Source organism: Thamnophis elegans, chromosome 2 (assembly GCF_009769535.1).
Source record: "Thamnophis elegans isolate rThaEle1 chromosome 2, rThaEle1.pri, whole genome shotgun sequence".
In the NCBI taxonomy this organism is placed as follows: Eukaryota; Metazoa; Chordata; class Lepidosauria; order Squamata; family Colubridae; genus Thamnophis; species Thamnophis elegans.
In genome coordinates, this window is record NC_045542.1 from 83,720,819 (window position 1) to 83,742,276 (window position 21,458).

At 37.9% G+C, this 21,458-nt stretch overlaps 1 protein-coding gene across 5 annotated transcripts in view; it reads left to right on the forward strand.

Moving 5' to 3' along the window:
* The window catches only part of RAPGEF6 (Rap guanine nucleotide exchange factor 6), a 148,578-nt gene that overhangs the window by 29,338 nt on the left and 97,782 nt on the right, over positions 1–21,458 (forward strand). For all 5 annotated transcript variants that reach the window (XM_032212374.1, XM_032212377.1, XM_032212375.1 and 2 more), the window contains exons 2-5: positions 7,376–7,446; positions 8,015–8,071; positions 8,678–8,761; positions 20,929–20,998. In XM_032212374.1, the coding sequence (XP_032068265.1) occupies positions 7,376–7,446; positions 8,015–8,071; positions 8,678–8,761; positions 20,929–20,998 (282 nt within the window). The remainder of the gene's footprint in view (positions 1–7,375; positions 7,447–8,014; positions 8,072–8,677; positions 8,762–20,928; positions 20,999–21,458) is intronic.

Below are 21,458 nucleotides of genomic sequence, written 5' to 3' on the forward strand. Positions count from 1 at the left end.
TGCATCTAGCATTAATTGTATAGTGTGTTTGTGGAAGATTACATCTTCTCCACTAGATATTTACACTTTTAAGATTAGCAATGCAGTGTTACACTTCATTAAATCCCACTCAGATTTATTTTCATGTAAACACAGGGTGCTTAGCACATAAGACTATAATATCAATTACACCAGTGACTTATTAAAAATGAAGTTGTAAAGTAGGTTAGCTTTAAGTGATCCACTATGTTTATTTATTTAATAATTTTTAGTCCTGACAAGGGTTAAAAGACCAAAATAAATTTTAAAAATGCAGTATACATGTTTGTTTTATGTTTCTTGATAAAGTCCATCATACTTTTCCTTAACTATGGTAAAGATAATCTTATATAAGTTACAACATAGCTCTCTCTTTCTCTCTCTCTCTCTCTCTTTTTCTCTTTCTCTCTTTCCCTCCCTCCCTCTCCCCCTCCCTCCCACATTTGTGTATTTCATTCTTTAGAATGTCAGCTTTGAATGGAGTTACAAGGCTTTGCCACTAGATGGCCCACTAATCTGCAGTTCCTTCTAACAGGAAGTGTCTTTTTTTTGTATCAGGTTAAAAAAAAATTATTTAAAGACATTGTGGATTATATTTCTTGTGCTGTTATACAATGCAAATATTCTTACACAATTGTAGAGCAATTTTGTATTGGATGTTTTCAAAATAGTTATATAATAGCTATGCCAGGAATGATAAATTTATTTGAATGTTGAAAAGTAAAAAAAAAACCTTACAGTTCTGCTATAAAAAGCATTTATGAAACATGAGCAAGCATGACCAGGCATCCATGAATTTTGGTACTGGCAGAAATGACTGGTTTTTCTTCTCTGTTTGCCAAATGAGAGGCTCAAGTAAGATCTGTAATTGTAGGGGAACCCAAAATTTGACAAAGAAGTAGAGTGGCATTGCTTTCTTTCTGTAGGAAATCTTATGATGCTGGTTTTTAGGGTGTGTGTGTGGAGAAACTTTAAAGAAACAGTATCTGGGTGAAGTATCAATACTTCGAACAGTTACTTGTATGGAAATGCATCTTCATTATAAAAGTAACATTTATTGCCTGTGATGTCGTTTAATAGAAATGAGCCATGAGTAAGCACTAACTTATATTCAGTAGTACAAGTAGTCCTTGACTTATGACCACAACTGAACCCAAAATTTCTGTTGCTAAGTGGGACAGCTGTTAGGTGAGTTTTGCCCCATTTTACGACCTTTCTTGGCACAGTTGTTAACTGAATCACTGCAGTTGTTAAGTTAGTAACATGGCTGTTAAGACAATCTGTCTTCCCTATTGACTTTGCTTGTCAGCTGGTCGCAAAAGGTGAACACATGACCTTGGGGTCACTGCAACTATCATAACTATGAGTCAGTTGCCAAGCATCTTAATTTAGATCACATGACCGTGGAGATGCTGCAGTGGTTCTAAGTGTGAATTAATTTACATTTTTCGGTGTCATTGTAACTTTGGAGAGTCACTAAATGAACTGTTGTAAGTCAGGGATTACCTGTATACATATTAGCAGGGCCCCATTCACAATAAGCACAAGAGAAAATAATGTGATAATTATATTATATTGTTTATAAAATAATAAATATAGGGAGCATTTTGGAAGAGTGAAAAATGTATGCCTAACTAGAAAAATCTATTCAGAGATCGGTGTCGCTTTTTAAACAGAACCGTTGGATGCAGTGGTCCCGTGTTAGCTATTAACTAGTTTATATTGCACGAGTTACCACATTGTTGTAACATGGAATATTAATTGGCTTAAAGGTGATTGTCTATTTCTGCAATAAAAAGGAATAGCTTTTATGCTCAGACTGAAAAGTCTCATAGGTTATGAATAAGGGTTTTGAAGAGATCAGTAGGGGTAGAAAAGCTAGAAGTTTAGGAATCTTGAGGTAAAATACTTAAAAGGTGTTTAGGCAATGGGCAAAATAGAATAGAATTTGAAGGGGAAAGGTGGATTAGAATGCTTTTTCAAGGAAAGACCAAAAGACACCAGAAAATAAGATGATCAAAAAGAGTTCTGAAGAAAAGCCCTATTGTGTTTTAGACTAACAATGGTGATATGTTCTGTGAAAGATAATATGGAGATAATGAAAAGGAATTTTTTTAAAAAATAAGGTAGACATATTAAATAGTTTAAAAGTAGGGTTTGTGGAACTCATGGTTAAAAAATGAAAACAAAAATAGGACTTTTGTATAGCGACATGCTGGCCTAATTTAGATATCGTTGCTGTATTTTGATCAGGAAGGAAGTGGCCAGGCAAGCCTAAAAAGCTTGCTTTGAGTCTAGACGTGTAGTCTTGGTTGTTCTATTCTTATTCACATTTATTTTCCTATAGAGCAATCAAAACTAGTGGATTTTGGGAATGAATTTTACATTGCTCAGCAACTGTCATTTACATATTAACAGTTAGGCATCAGACAGTCAAATAATTCTAAAGTTTATTTTAAAAAAATTGTTGCCTGAATGATACATTACTTTGGGAGGGGGGGGGATGCCAGTTTAGTGCCAGTTCTATTTGTAAGAAAAGCCTACACCATGCAATGAACGTGCACACTAGGTGAGGTTCATTTAAAATCATTGTTTATAAACTTTCCAGAGTTGCTTAGATGAGGAGGGTAGTGTAGAAGTTAAATATCTCTCAGAAAGTACAGTTACAATTTGTAGATTGGTGCTACTCACTGTGATAGTAGATCCATCGTAAAGAGTTTTGCATTGGTTACTAATGGGTTTCCAAGTGCAGTTCGGTGGCTGTAGCTGAGTAATGTAGCCTTGTACGATTGGGCACCAGGGTACTGCAGGACTGCCTATTCTCACCCAGGGTCAACCCAGCCAAGGAGATCCTTGCAGAATATATTGCTGGTGCTATGCCATTCTTGTGATGTGAGAACTGAGACTTGAAAACATGTTTAAACTATGGCATCTGTTCTTTGGAATAGACTGCTACTATCTCTAACCAAGACAGGTCTTTTTGCTTATAGCTTTCCAAAGCCTAAATTAAGTTGTGAAAATTGCATTCTTTACAGTCAATAATTAAGAATTAATGCTGAGTCAGGTACATATCCCAGGATGGTGTATTCCACTCAGCCACAATAACTTGCCTTTTTCTTTACCAAGCAAGATACAAACACAGATTCTAATGACAATGAGATATCCTTAAAGGATGGTTACCTGGTTACCATCAGTTAACTATCTCAGTCCTTAACAGTGTATGGTTGCTAGTTTGTTTTGTAATGGAGCATACGCAGCTCTTTGGCATCTGAGACATTTGTAGTTTTTCTGGAATATTGTAGATGCAGGTCTTTTAGCTTACATTCAAGTTGCAGGGTATCAACAGTATGATTTCTCTTCAAGCATTCATTAAGGAAAACGTTTGCAATTTCAATAACTATAACCGTGTAAGTCAATAAACTATAATTGTTGATAAGAATGTTTTGACAGTAGATCCCAGGAGGTCTAATATGTGATGCTTAACTAGTTTCCCTTGGAACAGTAAATCATGTTTGGGCTAATAAGCTCTTTGACAGCTAATATATGGCATAGATAAATAGCATTTTGAGCAGTGACTCTTCAGTTGGGTATTATGTTCTGGTTTAGTTTATTGTACTGCATAATTACATTTCTTATAGCCATCTATAATTTTTCATTTTATCCATATTTCCTATTTACCAACATTTAGTAAGCAATAATTTTGACTTCATTGAATTGGAACCTTCCTCTACTAAGTATTATTCAAATATAATGCAGTTTTAAGGGACAAACCTCAAAAGCACATCTGTCTCTTTGAAACACACAACATCATGCACTCCAGATAGCGCTACTCTCCTGATCTTTTGGAGTCATATTCCATGAAGCAAGTGATGGACGTTCTAACCTACATTTAACTTGCTATTATAAAATTTTATTGTTATTAGTTTCAAATTTTCATTTTGATTCCAGTTGTTTTATAAGTTGTAGTTTATGGGATTTAAACATTTGTAAAAGATATTTCTTTTTCCACATTTTGGTAGCCACCAAGGGTCTATAGATGTGGATGGGTTATCAGTCTAAGAAATAAGTAGTTGAGTTGACAAAATTGACAAACCTGAGCATGGGTTTTCCATCCAGTATTTACTCTCAACTGTGTCCCAGGCAAGGGAAATTTTAAGCAGAGAGTCTTGGACATCAGTTCCAAACTGACATGGTTTGATTTGTTAAAAAAAAAATCTTTATATTGGTTGGCTAAGAACAAAATGGTTTTACAATTTGAAAAGAACTTGGCAATGAGTTTGACACAATTCTTAAGAAGGGCCTGTGCTAGAACATGATTTGAGTTATTGGATTTCATCACCAAATATGGGCACTTCTACCATCTGCTATCATGAGAAGATGTGTATATGTGGTACCCCAGCTATCAAAGATATTGTGCATGTTTTGTTTGACTGTCAACTGCATGCCTCTTTTAAGCTTAGATATTTAAAATACTTCAAAGGATGGATAACAGCAAATAGACAAAAACAAAGTGAGGGAGATGGGTGGTTTCTAAATTTGATAAATAATTAAAATAAGATAAAATAAATAAAACCCCTACTTGAAAGAACAACAGCCCACTGGGATCTGAACTGCAGATTGCCCTGTTTCCTCCAGGGATCAAATGTATACATTGTGAGCAGATGTTATATTTATCTGAGTTTTGTATTTACCACATTTCTATTTTATTACTTTATCTAGAGTTAGCTCCTGTGCAGAATTTTATTTTTTGTATGGTAGTATGACTAACCAATTAATAAAAATAAAGAAAAAGAAAGAGGAAATAATAATAAAATAAAATAAATAATACGTAATATATAAATAATAATCTCGATAGCGTAGGATTATATTACTAACTGGGTAATTTTTGTTTGACATAATGTTGTAAGTTGTAAAGTTAAAAGGTCAGTAAGAGTTTATTCTGTCTCTGATTCAACACAGCTTGCTTGCTTGCATTGACTGGTGTAAAATTCCTTTGTATTGCATTGTTATTGTTTAAGAGGAAGCAGTGTTACAACTCTAATTTGTCTAATTTGAACACCAGAATTCTAGAGTAAGAGTTTAATGGGTTTTAAAAGATTGTGGCGCAGTTTCACATACCTGAATGGAAGCTCATGTACACATTTTTCAAATAGCAGCAGCAGCAGCAGCAAAAAAGAAAAAAAAGTCCCCTAACTATTTTTAGACCCTGTGTCCTCATGAGGAAGCTAAAATTTGTCCTCAGTTGTTGTAGTTCTAAAACAATGTCTTTCGTTGTCTTCTGGCAGACAAATAGTTTGCAATACTTCATTCATGATCTCGGTGATGAAATTGTGAAGGGTTGGTTCCGTACAGGGGAGTATGTTCCTGTCAAAACTAATGATGCTTCTTTCTGTGGAACCGGATGGCTTTTGAAGCCAAACCTACTCTCATCTTGCTGGGATCAAGCCTTTCCTCTTCAGGCCCTAAGTCTCCAGATACTGCGACAGCACCACAGTGGGAATCATCATTTTGCCTGAGGTTAGAATGTAAAACTGGGTAACAGCGGCAAACTCTGGATTCTTGACCGTATTGATTTGCCCAGCAGCTACATGTAGCTGTTAAATAGGAACAAGGAGTCCTGGTCCAACCCCTGGTCCACCTCCCTGTATAATATCTGACTCATTCTTTGCAAAGCATACCAGGTGCCTGGAAAATCACTAAGCTTGTTATTAATCACATCTTCGCTTTCAAAAGTTCAATAGACCTATCTGTAAAAGCACAGGGCTGCAAATTGATTTAAACCGTGAGAGTTGCTCTTCTGGTTTTGCCCCAAGGGACGGCAAGAATTTTTCTGCTATCTCTGCTGGGACTGGTTTTTGCATGGCTCTTGCCTTTGAATGTTTTCATTTGAAAAGGGAGATAGTGATATTTTTTTCAACATGCTGCTGTCCACCACCAATATAGATAGTCCTTGACTTATGGCCACAATTAGGCCTGGGATTTCAGTCACTAAGCAATGCAATTTGTTAAGCAGGTCATCATGTGACTGGACTCCATTTTATGACCATTTTTACCATGGCATTAAGCAAACCACCACTGTTGTGAAGTGGTAGTTTAATGTAGCCAGTAAGTGAATCAGGCTTCCCCAATTAACTTTGTTTGTCAAAGGCTACCTCAGGTCACAAATTGCGATCATGTAATGCTGCAAGATGTTGCAACCATTGTATATGTGAGCAAGTTGTCAAGCATCCAAAATGTGACTACGTCACTGTGGGAGTGATTACCTTTTCCAAGGCAATCATAACTGAACCATTGTCAAAGGAAAAACAAAACTGTCTGCAACTGACAGCACTGCCATTTCCTGCAGCAGAAGCTCCTGAAATTCTGTAATTGTCCCCTTCTGTCCAAGTGGCAGAAGAACATTATGCCACCTCACTCCCCTTCAGAAATCACTCCTGAAGGGAAACAGAAAATTGAATAATTTAGAAAAGAACGCAGAATTATAGGGGAGGAGTTGAAATAAAAGGCAATTGAAATGTAATGTAAATGTAGATGGAAGATAAAAATAGATTAAAAATGATGTAACTGTTAAATATGATGACACAAAGATTGTACCCAGATGATACACTGTAAGATTAATGATATAAGAGTGGTTATGGAAAAATAAAAATAAAACTTTTCAAAAAAAGGAAAAAGAAATCACTCCTAATCACCCAGGCACCCATGACTTGCACTTATCCAAGGCCATCCCCATTACACTTCATTGCGATTGGTTGGGTGGTGATTGTCCCAATGGCACCAAACATTGGATTGGAGAAAAACAGAGCCAAGAGAATACACCCACACTAGCTCTGAGTTGTAAGATTGATGTAGCAATCTGGTATAGTGGTTAAGAGATCAGGCTATAAAATGGGAAATCATGAGTTCTAGTCTTGCCTCGGAGTCAAAGCCAGTTGCCAGTCGCTTTCTCTCAACCCTAGGAAGGACGCAATGGCAACTGTTGTTCCGCTTTGAAATTATATACTCATTCTGATTTACTCTTAATATCTTATGTCACATCATTGTTCCCAGAAGCAAAAGATACAAAATACTTGGGCTACTCTCTTATTAAATTACAAACACAATTATTCTGTGGAACTAAGAAACTAATATTTAGTTTATTATTGGAAATTAGGTTTTTTTGGGGGGCCTACATCCTGAAATTGTAGAAAAAGGAAGGAATGGGAAATCTTCAGAAAAAGATACTTTTGTCAGTCTGGTATATGCCCGCTGTGGCAGTACCAGGAAAAACTGTATTAACCTTTTTGTGTTTATAGATTGACATTCAATTTCTTGCTCAAAATTACATAAATTAATCTGTTGTTATTGTTTTTTTTAGGAATTAAATACTATCTATTACTATCTTCATGGAATGGATTCATTATCTCATCTCAGGGAGCATCAGTTAAGGTAAGGGTGGCTAATAAATGAAAATGGGATGTTTAAATATGCTGTTACAATGTCCATCTTATACAGTTAGGTTTTCATAGCATGGGTATTTTGATATGCAAAGTAATGTATTTTAATGGTTACTTTTAAAATATTAGGACAAGAGAAAAAAATTAAGTATTACACAATACAAACATGTAATATTTACCATTTTTCAGTTTTGGAGAATTTTCTAAATCATGGAATACAACAAGCACTAAATGACAGAGAAGTTTGCAGTTAAAAACAAAATAAAAACCCTTCCTCCCAGTTCTGTAACAAATTAGCTGGAGCTGATTCTGCAATCAATGGGGCTTATTTCTGGGCAATTATAATGTACTTCAGGCCTCACTACAAAGATAGAACTTTTGAATTTGCTTTTTGGTGGATTGTTATAATTCTTTAAGTATAAAATGAGACTTCTCTCTTCTAGATGAGATATTTTGCATGATCCTTTAAGAAATTGAAATATTACAAAATCTGACATAGAAATGATTATTTCTAGCAAGATGTGAATGTTATATGATGATGCTTAAATTTTTGTTCTCAGAATTATGACTTCCACTGCACGTTATAAAAGATATGATGGAAATCAAGTTTTATTTTGGTAAGTACATTTAATCATTACTTGAAATGAAAATGTCAGACAAAACATATAACTGGAATTAGAAGAATCATATTTATATCTTTGTAATGCTTTTTCAATTTATTATCCAAATAAAAGATCCAAAGAAATTAGACTATCCACAAACTTAAATTTATAATTGACACTCAAGATCTGGAACAGAACTCATGTGTTTCACGTTCTCCTGAGTGCTTCTGGGAGAGTGCAAGAAGGAGTTGTCTCATCTGTTCTGCTTAGAGACCGAGCTGTCAACTTTGTGGCCACGCCCTGTTGTCACCCTCTCTGGTCCAATTTCAGCTCGGTCTATGCTTAGACCAGACATGTCAACTTGATTAGGACTTCTTGCACTCTCAGGAACAGGTTTTTATACCAATTTTATCACGATTCAGATTGACACTCAAGATCTGGAACAGAACTCATGTGTTTCACAAGTTTTATCACTCATTCAGGATTCAAAAGCCTTTTTTCTGCACATGTATGTTTGGACAGATAACATAGTGAATAAGAAAACATTCTTGAAGAGCTTTAATTGGGAGTTCTTGATAGAAGAAGCACTTTATGTATTTGTTTTTCTTTTTTCTTTTTTAGCTCTGATACTATTGCAAGATGCTGGTATATTCTGCTTTCTGGATCTGTGCTTATGAAGGATTCTATGTTTTTGCCACCCCACAGGTATGTAAGAAATCAGTGTTTACAAGGAAAAATAAGTAATCTTGATAATTCACTTAAATACATATAATTATGGTGAGAAAAATAAGTTTCTATACTTAATCTATTTTTTAAAATTCTGGGGAATGTCATAGACAATATTTAATTGAAAATAATGGATTATAAAATCAAATTTATGTCACAGTAATAGACCAACATAGGACCATAACATAGAATAAAGCATGCATGTATTTGTACAGTGCATGCAATGCTGAATTGTTGGTATTTGGGTGAAAATATATTGCTTGCAAAGTAGTCTCTAGATTAGAGTAAAACACCTAGAATAAGATGCATACTGGGTAAAACTGGGCTTTGATTGTGCTTATAGAGCCGAGGTGCTGGTTAAATGCAGCACTGCAGGCTACTTCAGCTGACTGCAGTTCAGCAGTTTGGCTGTTCAAATCTCACCGGCTCAGGGTTGACTCAGCCTTCCATCCTTCCGAGGTGGGTAAAATGAGGACCCGGATTGTTGGGGACAATATGCTGACTCTGTAAACCACTTAGGGAGGGCTGAAAGCCCTATTAAGCAGTATATAAGTCTAACTGCTATTGCTATTGCTATTATGACCTATCAGCAAAATATACCAACAATTCAGCAAAATATACCAATAATTTAGTATTGTCTCTTGGTTCAGATTAGTAATGGAGTCTATTTATTTCTTATTTTACAAAAAAACAACATGAAAATGGAGCTTTGCATAATATTGCTTGATCCCAAAATGGAATAATGTGATTGATATGTACATATGTAATTCAGTTTTTAAAAGGAAGAAAAATATTTGATTTAAATTAATATTTTTTCTATAGTGTTTTAAATTAAAAATCTTATCTATAATCTTATCAAAAGATTATAGATACAGATAATATTTTTAGTTAAGTCAGTAGAACTAAAATGATTAAGCATGTTAATATTCTTTTAAAATAGTAACTTAAATACCATTTATAATAATTATAGAAGTAAGTAAGCTCTTATCTCACTTTATAAAAAGCTGCTACTATTTGCTAGTATAATCAGATAATTAGGAGTTCTGATTTTTTGTTTCTTTCCTGGTTCACATATTGTGTTAAACCATGGTTTGCTTAATCAGGTTTTTGGATTAAAGTACAGTTGATTGAGTTTATACATATGCTAAGCCAAAATAAAGTAAATCACATTATGTGTTAGTACAAGTGGTTAACCAATTCTTGGTTTCTTATCTACAAATTCTTCATAAGATTAATTGTCAAGAGGGTTTGCCCTCTTTGTGTGCAAATTTATTTTTAAGCTAACATATCTTAGTTTCTCTTTATCACATGGCCCAGAAACTTACTTTATAGCATATCAAAAGGAATGTATTCAAAGAAATTCAGTACAATCCTAAAATAGAACGCCTGCCAAATACAGTTGCAAGTAATCAAAGAAAGATTATGTATTTAAAAACTTATATTTGTAAAAGTCAGATACTAAAAATGAGAGCATTGTTATAACAACCATGACAATAATTATTTACAAAAAACATAAGCACGCCTTAAAGTATGTAGCTTATGATCTCTTATATTTTAAAGGAAAATAAAAAAAAAACCAGAAATGTTTCCCACAAATGAAAGACTCAGCATTGTTTTATCTTCTGTGATGTCAATGGTGTTTACAAAATTGACTGTGGCATTGTAGGAAGTTAGCACCCACCCCTCTCCTAGAAAAAGGAAATATTTTAGGAAATATTAAAAGGGCAGAATATTTCCCCTAAAAGGAGAAGGGAGTGAAGATAGCGGGCACTATTTTGAGACATTGGCGGCCACCTCACACTGCGGAGTCAGGTGAGAACTTGAGCGGGGGACAGGCCGCTCATTTGCTCTCTTCTCTCATCATCGCCCAGGGCTCAATCCTCTTGAAAAGGCCAGCAGAAGCATTTTGGGAGCAAATCCCTTGCCACAAGATGTCCTGGCTATGGCGGATGGCATTTGGGGCCTTGCAGCCACAGCAAGCGAAGGTCTTCAGCTCCCCCCCAACAAGGGGACATTGCAGGGACCTTGGGATCATGGTCCCTTCCCATAGACTGTTTCTGGACTTCATTCAATGACAGTGGACCTTCCCAGGGTCAGGTCCTTTTCCTAACAGTCTGGACAAAAGGGTCTATAACATAGGCCCGTATCTTGCCAAGGTTCAAGAGGTTCTAACTGTTGATGCCCTGGTAGCAGCCCTATCCTCTTCAGTCATGACAAGGGCCCCTGAGGAAGCCCTCCGCCCGGAGGACAAGAGGTCTGAACAAACTTTAGTCAAAAGCCATCAGGCTGCTGCATGGCCAGTAAGAGCCTCCACGGTGTCATCCTTCTTCAACAGACCTTCTTTGCTCTGGTTGAAGCAATTGCACAGTAGATTTCCCTCATTAACATTAACAAGCTGAAGGCGGCAATGGAGTTCTCTGCAGATGCATCCCTGAACGCTGCTCGTTTCGCATCGAAATCCATTGCATCCTCGGTGGTGACCAAGCATCACCTCTGGCTGAGACAGTGGCAGGTAGACACCAGAAATAAGTGGAGGCTATCCTCCGCCCCCTTTTCAGGGGATTGGCTATTTGGAGCTCCCTTGGAACCCCATCTTGTCGAATCTAAGGATAAACGTAAGATACTGCCATACCTTTACTGAAGGTCCAAGCCTCGCCTTCTCCTTATTACCGATGCTCACCTTTTTGAGGGATGGACGTGGGATTCAACCTCCCCCGTCCAGAATGACAACTCCCCTCCAGACAGGGTCAGCAGAAGGACAGAGCAGGCAGGAGTGGCCAGCGCTTCCCACCCAAGAGAACCTTCAGGGGTGAGGGAGGTCACCTGGAGAATCTTCCCATAGAGGGCCGATTAGCCGCCTTTGCCAACCGATGGATGGAGATAACTACGGATGCCTGGGTCAGGGAAACAGTGAAATTCGGCCTTTCCCTAGAGTTTCTCTACTACCCCCCCAAGGTTTTTCATCAGATGCCCCATACCTCATGATTGGGGAAAGAGGCTCCTCATGGAACAAGCCATCCAGCACCTTCCAAGTGATCCAGCCAGTTCCACAGGAGAAAGAGGGGCAGGACACTGCAGAGGGCATGGTCTACCTGTCCCAAGAGCATCAGGCTAGTCTCTGATACCTGACGGACCATGTAAAGACGGTACAGCAGGTCTAGCTACTTCTGCTCTCCCGCCTGCTGGGGAAGATGATGTCCTGCTTCTCAATTGTCCCATCGGCTCGGCTCCACAGCAGATGCCTCCAATGGTTTCTTCTCCCGCATCAGAGGGCTTGCAGGAGTTGCTTGACAATCATAGTGCAGGTACCACCAGAGGTAACCAGGTCTCTGGGGTGGTGACCCTGGCCATCTCCAGAGGTTCACTGTTCAGGGAGCCGGATCACCTGACACTGACAATGGATGTCAGCTTCTTCGGCTGGGGAGCTCATTTACAGTCAATAATGGCTCATGGTCAGTGGTCCCAGTCGGACCTGAGCCACAACAAATTGGCTGGAACTTTGGTTGGTCTGGCTGACCCTTGTCCACATTCAGGACTGTGTGGCCAACAGACGCATCCTGGCCTTCATGAACTACATGACCACAAAGGCTCATATCAACCGCCAATGGGGCGCACGTTCCAGGTCCCTCATGCGGTTCTCTGGACTCACTGGCTCAGCATCTCTTGATCCGACAGTTCTGCAGGGTGCTACCAACCTCAGGCCTTCGGTTGTCACAGATTTCCAACATGGGATTTGACCAAAGGGCTGAATTCCCTCACCAGGGCCCCCTTTGAACCCCTGAGTACCACCTGCCTCTGCTACCTTTCCATGAAGGTGGCATTCCTGGTGGCTATCACATTTCCTGGTGGCCATCACATCGGCCAGATGGGTGTCAGAACTCGCAGCCCTGTTGGTATGGCAAGACCTCTGTGTGTTCCATTTGGATAGAGTGGTGTTGGACTCTATCCCTCTTTTGTCCCGAAGGTCAACACATGGTTCTACAGAGCTCAAGAGCTGGTGCTTCCGAACTTTTGCCCCGAGCCGATTCATCTTCGATACGTTGCATGGGGGCATTGTTCATATCCTTTCATCCAGCCACGATGGTGGGCAAAGCAACTCCTTCTCTGGGTCATTGGATATGAGTCTGCATAGCGAAAGCCTACGAAGTGCAATCCATTCTACCACCACAAAATATTACAGCTCACTCCATAAGGAGTACTGCTGCGTCCACGCCGTGGCCAACACAGGCCTTGCTAAAGGAGGTTGGACTGCCACCTGGGCCTCTCCGCCTTATCCTCCATTGCAAATTGGACAGCTACGCATTGGTGGACACTGCCTTTGGCAGGCGGGTTTTGCAACGGGTTCACACAGGCCAGGGGACTTCAGTCCGGACAACAACCCACCCTTGAGGACAGGCCAGGCTTTGGTATGTCCCATTCCTGGATGCTATCTCCACCAACTATGGAGAATGGGCATTGGTCTTACCTGAGATGCCCGTTCTCAGGGTGGTGGAGATAGCATCCAGCCCCACCCTGATTGGGTCCGGTCCTGTGTCCCAGAGGAGACTTTCTTCACATCACACTTCTCTCTGCAGCAATGCCTTTGTCAAAAGCTGGGAGGAGCTACCAGAGGAGGCGTAACATTAAAGATTGCTGACTCAGTCCAATTGGATAATAGATGGAGTTAACCCATTCCTGGATGCTATCTCCACTACCCTGTCTCAGTTAAGACCAACACTCATTCTATATAACCAAGATCTACCCCCTTCAACTTCTGGGTAATGGAATTAAGACATGGCCCTCACCACATGGCACCTGGGAAGATTACATCAACCAGCAAGGCTCGACCAAGCCTGGGAGACAGGCAGCTGCAAAGTTAGCTAAGACCCCTGTCCACTGGGAGTTTGACCACCTATCGGAATACATTTCTTACAAAGGAACAGGAAGCTCTAAGGTGGGGCCCAGAGAGGGCATAAAACCAGGGCACTCTCAGCATCTCTTCCCTTTTCCCCCCAAGACCTGAAACCATGTGGTCCTGTCCACCATTAAAAAACATCTTTCCAAACAGCTTCCATGTTTCCAGTGTCTTTTCCCCTACTTTGGAACAGAACCCAAATGGACATTTCTTCCAACAGCATGAGGTAGTAGTGACTTGTACTGTAAATAATGCAACATGCTCAAACTGAAAGAAATTCAGAAATTCACCCCTCCTCAAATTAACTTCATCTAACCTCTTGGGGATAGCATTGTTCAGTAATAGAATCCATCTAAAATAAGAATGTCCTTATTATTTCTGGCAAAGTTTATGTTTCAGATAAGCAAAATTTAGAAGGTTATTTTTCTGCTAGCTTGACCTTGGATCTGGTCCAGTGCTTCTTGGCAGGCCATCAGCTCTTTGTATCTCATTTTTCTTAGGTATCAGCAGTCATGTTCTTATTTGCCTTATTCTCAGTTTTGTCTTTTAACTTCTTAAGCCTTCCATGTTTTAACAATTTTATCAGCATATTGCTGGGATTATCAACAGAGTCTCAAAATTAGTTACATCCTAGTGGATACGGAGACACTTTGGAAGTTTAAAGAACTCTCTTTTAAACTATCTTTAAAATATAGTTTAAAGAACTGTGTCCCATTTGAATTGGAGTTTCAACCAGAACATCATTTAACAGGGGAAAGAAAATAATTTGTTTCTCAAACCGTCGCTTCAGAACTCTCAAACTGCTTCACTGATCTAAGGGTACTGTCTGACAGAAGTTTGCTCAGGTGGAAGAGAAAGAATGAAGTTGTCTCTTGGTTTTACAAGGCATTTACACCTCCAAAGAATTGCAGAAATAGCCATAGAAATAGCAGTAGATTTCCCTACTTACTGTCCAGTAATGTCAAGCAGGAATCCTGCCTCTTCAATCAACTCTCAATTTCCTGGTGCAATAAATGCACGCTTCTCAGAATATTCTGAACTAAAATATATGTTGAATAATTCTGCTTTTTAAATATCTGTTATCTTTTTGCCAAATTCACAAAACTTCCTATTTATTGTTAGCATCTCATACCTCTTTTCAGTGTCAATTCTGTCACTATGCAGCTTCAAGGATATTTTGATATTTAGTTAAATTCATTCTTACCCACATAATTTTTATAATTTTGGCTCCCAGTCCCTAAGTATAAAGGAATTCCTCTGCTAAATGTTTGGCAAGTTGTTATTTTTTTCACTCCTTCTTCCTACATTTTGTGGTTCTAATCAAATCATTCAATGTTAGTTTCCATCAGTCCAAAATAATTCTGTTTCGGAATACTTCAGACTAATCTAGGTTTTCTGTTACACAATCACGTTTATGATGAGGTGCTAAAGGTTTTCCTCTGGAGCTTGTTCCATGCAGATCTTAACTATACAAACAAATGACTACTTCAATGTCAGCTCTTTTTTTTTTGCAGATCATCTACAGAGATATTTGAGTTGATTGACCAGTTCTAACAGATACTGTTCTTGGTCTTGAAGCTCATCTTGCCTAGTTAGTGAACAAATTAAAGCTGAAAAGAAGTTGGATATTAGCAAGAGGGTGATTGGAAGTGTACTTCCAAATAAACCACAAAGTAATTCCAGAAAAGAGATAAAGAATTTGGAATATACTTTATAGCTCATAAGCCTGAATAGGGATATTTCAAACATATAATACATGCAAGATTTAATAATATTTCTGAATCAGAAGAATTCTGCAAGTGGGAAAAATGGTTCCAAAATCAAAAATAGTTGGCTGTTAGAAAAGTTTGAAAACTCTTTGTTTCTATAAAAGAAATAACTGCCTATAAGAGTGTCCAAAATTTGCACCTGCCATATTCAATCTGTAATTAAGTATGGCTTTAATTTTTCAGAAATATGTGTACTAGGTTGAAATTCTATCAACGTCTGTTTACTTAGAGATTCATTGTAAAGTGTAGTTTGACCAGGGCCTCCTAAATTTTACATTAAAACTAACAGCAGCATTGTAGCAATCAACTTAGGTGCTGCATCAAAGCTAGCCAGTAGGGTAGGATATTTGAAAACAAGAAAGCTTTGTATATGTGTTTAATCTTTTAATTTTGGGAGTTATGTCTCAAGGATGTAGGGGGCAAAGCAAGTGGAGAAAATTTTCCAAGTTTGATAAATGCATCCTATTTAGCATGCAGGATGTGTATGCATGCAGAAAAGGATTGTTCTACATGAATATCTATGAGCATTTTCCTTAAAGTAGAAGTGAGGTTGAAATGCTGGTTGAGTAGGCCACTGATGTGAGTGTTATGACTTGTAAAAAAGAAAATGAAAACTTCAGACAACATTTCCAAAGAGTCAACAGTGTTTCTAATTATAATTTTATTTAATCAGAAGACTGAGCTCATTTTCTTTTTTAACATTTAAGCAAAATAATATTGCTAATACCATTTTCTGGAAGTCTCTTGATCTTGAAGTAGATCTTGATTCATGCAGCTATTTATTGCTACTTTCCAGATTTTCAATAGTGGTGTTTTCTTATAATACTTGGAAGGTGATGAGAATTAAATATGGGAGCTAATGCATGTAGTGTATGTTCACCGTTGAGGTTAGGCAAGGCAATAGAATGCACACTAGTCCTTTGCCAAGCATGCTGGCACAAGCAAGGGCATATCCTCAAAGTGTTAAAGCAAAAGTCTTCTGGAAGACATGGTGCAGCACCTTTTATAGGTTTTTTTTTTTACTTCACATGTTTATGCACACATGCAAATATGGATACATAAATCATATTTCTGCTGCGACTGCAGTGAAGCACAGCAGTTGGGCATGCATGCACATGTGCAGACAGCTGAAGAAAGCCTTCAAAACAGCACACCAAACCTTTTAGAGGATGTGGCTGGTTTGAGGGGAAACATTTTGCTCATTCCAGTGAGCTTTTTTTTAAAGCAAAGGTACCTTTTTGAATGTTTTATACAAGCCTATTTTCTATCATTTTGCTATGATCTTTCTTATTAGTGGAATAATACACTGTTTAGTGCAATTAATTCTGAAATGTATGGACGTCATTACTGTTTGTATTTTAAATTTCCTTATATGCAAGAACTCTTGAATGATCTGGAACTATAATAAATGCACTAGTCTTGATTTATTGAAAGCAGATTTCTATAGGCTAATTCTTCTATCACACTCCTAATGTCTTTCAGTAAATAAGTAATGTATATATACAATGCCGTGTTAAAAATCCTTTTCTATAAACTGTAAGGTGGTAATTAAAAGGTCAAAATTTTCATTTCGTATAGTTGGAAGAAATATCCATCTGGGTTCAGTTCCAAGTAGGAAAAAAAAACACTGGAAACATGGAGACTGCTTGGAAGGATGGTTTAATGGTAGACAGGACCACATGAGTTTTTGGGTCCTGGACAAAAAAAAGCACATGGGTGAGAGATGCTCTCTTGGGCCCCACCTTAGAGTTTCCTGTTGCTATGTAAGAAATGAATTCTGATTGGTTGTCAGACTCCCATGGGGCCATGCAGGGCTACCTTTGCAGTGCCTTGAGTGCCAAGCTTGGTTGAATTTTGCTGAGTGATATAATCTCCCCAGGTGCCATGTGGTGAATTCTGTTGCTACATGGGTAAAGGGCTAATCCTATCTTTGTTGGATCTTGGGTGAGGGCATTTGCTTATGAATAGACCTAGCTATCTCTTTATCTTTTAAGTGCTGAGATCCTTTGTGGGCTATTGAGGAGGGGGGTGGGTATTAAGAGTGTCTGCTTCCTGCCTAAAAAAACATGTTTCTCCATTTCTCATCCAGGGAAATACAATATTCTGCCTTTTTAATATTTCTAGAATATTTCATTTTCCCAGGAGGGGGTGGTTGCTAACTTCCTATGGATGGCTGTTCTGATAGTATTTGAGTCTATGTGTAATTTATCAATGTTGTACCAAGTCTAGTTTAAATAAAAAGTTTTTACTATTTTACAACATCCTATATATCTGTGATGGCGAACCTGTGGCATGAGAGCCTATTTGCTGGCATGAGAGCGGTCAGCTCTGGTGCGCATGCGCACGCCGGCCAGTTAGTTTTTGGCTTTTTGGAGGGCCGGGGGAGGCCGTTTTCAGAGAGGGCAAAAAACAGGCCCAACAGACCAACCAGAAGTTTGTTACCAAATGTCCAGTTGGCCCTTTAGGCCTGTTTTTCACCCTCCCAGCCTCAAGAGGCTTTCCTGAAGCCTGGAGAGGGCTAAAATGCCCCCCCCCGGAAGGCCCTCTGGAAGCCCAAAATTATTATTTCCAAACCTTTGGTTGGCCAGTTGGGCCCACCCTGGGAAGGGCAAAAAATGGTCCCATCTGGCCAACCGGAAGTTCAGAAACAATTCATTTCCGGCTTCTGGAGAGCTTCTAGAGGGGTCAGGGGATACAGTTTTCGCCCTCCCCAGGGTTCAGGAAAGCCTCTGGAGTCTGAGAAGGGAAAACCTCCTCCCCCACATGGGGGCAGTGCACATGTGCAGGGGGTCGCGCATTGAATTGTGGGTGTGGGCACACATGCACAATTTTGGCACACTTTTAGAAAAAGGTTCGCCATCACTGATACATACATACATACATACATACATAGATAGATAGATAGATAGATAGATAGATAGATAGATACATACATACATACATACATACATACATACATACATACATACATACATACAACTCAATAAATAGGACATAGAGGAACGTTTCATTTATTTTAGGGTTTAATTGCTGCAAAATTATTTTCAAATAATGTGTTAACATTAATATTGAGCAGAATACTAGCTTCAGCAGATACAGAATGTAGTTCTTGCTTTAATAATCTTTTAGCATTTTTATGCCTAACCTAAATCATTTATTTTAACACAATCATCATTTGCTGCATTTCACTATGAAGAAAGTAATTGTCAACTGGTAAAGCGTTGCCATGACTATTATTAGGTTGGCATTCGAGGGAGGATTCCATGCATACCTTCGGCCAGAGTTGGATCTCATATTTCTACAACCTTGTTGTGAATATGATCTATGACGCATGACAGAAGGAAGGAAAGAGAGGGGTAAAGTTCAAATGCAATTAAGAAGAAGCCAGTTTGGCTCCGGAGGAGTACATGCCAGAATGTTGATCCTAATAAATGAATGGATTTCTTTTGAACTTTGTCTCGAGGCTCGTAAATTAATTAGGTCATCTTCTGGGAACTTCACAGAAATTTAGTAGTATATGCAAGTTCAAGACAGTTAATAAACTTAAAGTTACATATTCTACTGTATGTGATATCTGATAAAATGGAAATTTATCCTTTCTGGTTATGACAATTTCTTGTTTTATACTCCTCACAATCATCATGATAAATAATTTTCCAAAACGTTTTTGGATTGGTTTCATCAAATCTATTTCTTAAAATACTGTGTATCTATACCTCTAATAGCAATTTTAGCAACTCCTCCCCACTTTTTTTGATTTTAACAGGCCCTGTTGAATGGATGGTAGATTCCACCTTTTCCTTTTTTATTTTTCATTAAAAATAATGAACAATATTTAAATATTATAATACAAGATGATTTTTTCTCTAAAAACTAGAACCTTTTAAGAAAAATTACGTATTATTCTTGCTATTATACTTATTCAGTTACTACAATAAATGGTAAAATATTTTCTGTCCATGTGTGATTTATGCATAATAATTTGCCTTTAGACTTTTTCATATTTCACATTGTTCCTTAGTATTCAAAGTTGTTTCTTCTCTTTCCTTGATGAAATAAATAATATAATTTGAGCAGTCAATAGAATTCATTTATATTAATTGATATAATATATCAAAATATATATTATATCAATCTGCACCAACAACTCCCTCTCCCTCTCCTGGAATTAGAGAAAAGTTTATCTTCCTATAGTTTAAATCTCATGCTTTACCACTGAAATTCTGCTGTAGAAGAAGAGGCAGAGCCTAGGGACCAGCACCAATTTGGTGCTGAAGGTTAGTTGACTAGAGGCTTGAGCAATAAATCTTAACTAGAACTTAACATATCCTCCTGATTCTTTGCACTTGGCATTCTGCACATCCGACTGGAGTTTTCCTTTTCCTTGTACCCCATCCATTCACTAAAATTTTCCCAAAGGTTCTTCCAACCACTGAAGCTATTTTTCTGGGAACGTACCCAGATATTATGGGGAAAAGGAGGGAACTTAATTTGCTCTTTTGTGTTTGCTTTATTTCCCTCTTACCTCATTATACATTCTATTCTACAAGGAAGCTTTCTATATCTTTATCTCAAACTAATATTACAGTCATCTAATGCAGCTATAGAAACTGATATCATACTGTAGTATAAGACAACATGAGACTTTCTGTTGGTTTTGCTGATACATTTTAATATTACTTTTTATGTGTACCTTTGACTCTTGGTGACTTCCTGGCTAAGTCCCTGCAATCTTGGCAAGATTTTGGAAGTGGTTTGTCATTGTCTCCTTCCTAGAGCTAAGACTTTCTCAAGGTCACTAGCTGGCTTTGTATGTAAGATGCAGAGGTGATATTCAGCAGTTCTGATCAGTTATGGAAAACCGATAGTGAAAATTCTGAGTTCGGAGAACCAGTAAATATCACCTCTGACTTGCCCCGCTCCCATCTAGTCTCTGCCTCCTGAGTCCCAGCTGATTGGGAGGGAATGGGGATTTTGCAGTAACCTTCCCCTGGAGTGGGGAGGGAATGGAGAATTTACAGTATCCTTCCCCTGCCACGCCCACCAACCCATGCTCACCGAGTCACACCACGCTCACCAAGCCACACCCACAGAACTGGTAGTAAAAATTTTTTTGAATCCCACCACTGGTAAGATGGACTAGAACTCACGGTCTCCCAGTTTCTAGCCTAATGCTTTAACTATACATCAAACTGCCTGTCATTAATACGATTATCTCTCTTTATTTTGCTTTCATTTTTTGTAACTTTTATAGTATATAGCCCCATTTTGCATAATGTTTCTGGATGCTTTTCTAAATTGATGTTTTAATGAATTGTATGAAAAATATTAAAAAGTTTTGTTGCTCCTTAAAATAGTGATATGGAATATAATGCAAGATACCTTTTTGTTTTGCACAATATTTTACTATTACTACATTTTGTTTCTGTCCTGCCTACTTACTATGTAATGTGGAGTTTACACTTTCCCATTTTTCTTCACAGCTTTGGCAAGCAATCTGGAGGAAAACGAGGTTGTGAATGCATTGTGTTGGAACCTTCAGAAATGATCGTGGTAAGGACCATTCTTTGAAAAAAATTGCTTGAGAAAGAAGGAATTATTTATTTTACCTTCTTGGGGCTATGGCTACAGAAAATTATCTCATGAATCTGTGCTTTTCACTGATTTCTTCTATTTTCTATTAATTTCTTGCATGAGCTCTGAATGTTTTTAAAGGAATACCTATGCCATACATATATTATCAGTGTTCTAAGCATATCTTGCTTTCTATGTGGCGTATACGTGTATATGTATATGTATATGTATATGTATGTATGTGTGTATACTTATGTATGTATAAACATACATTTATACATACATACATACATAGTTTCATTTTGATGTTGTTAGACACACATAGTTGTATTGCAGCAAAATGGGTGGCAAATAAATTTAATAACTTCCCTCCCTCCCTTTTAAGAAATGAGTGTAAGAAAAGTAATGTTTGCATACACTGGAATTATAGTGGAAAGGT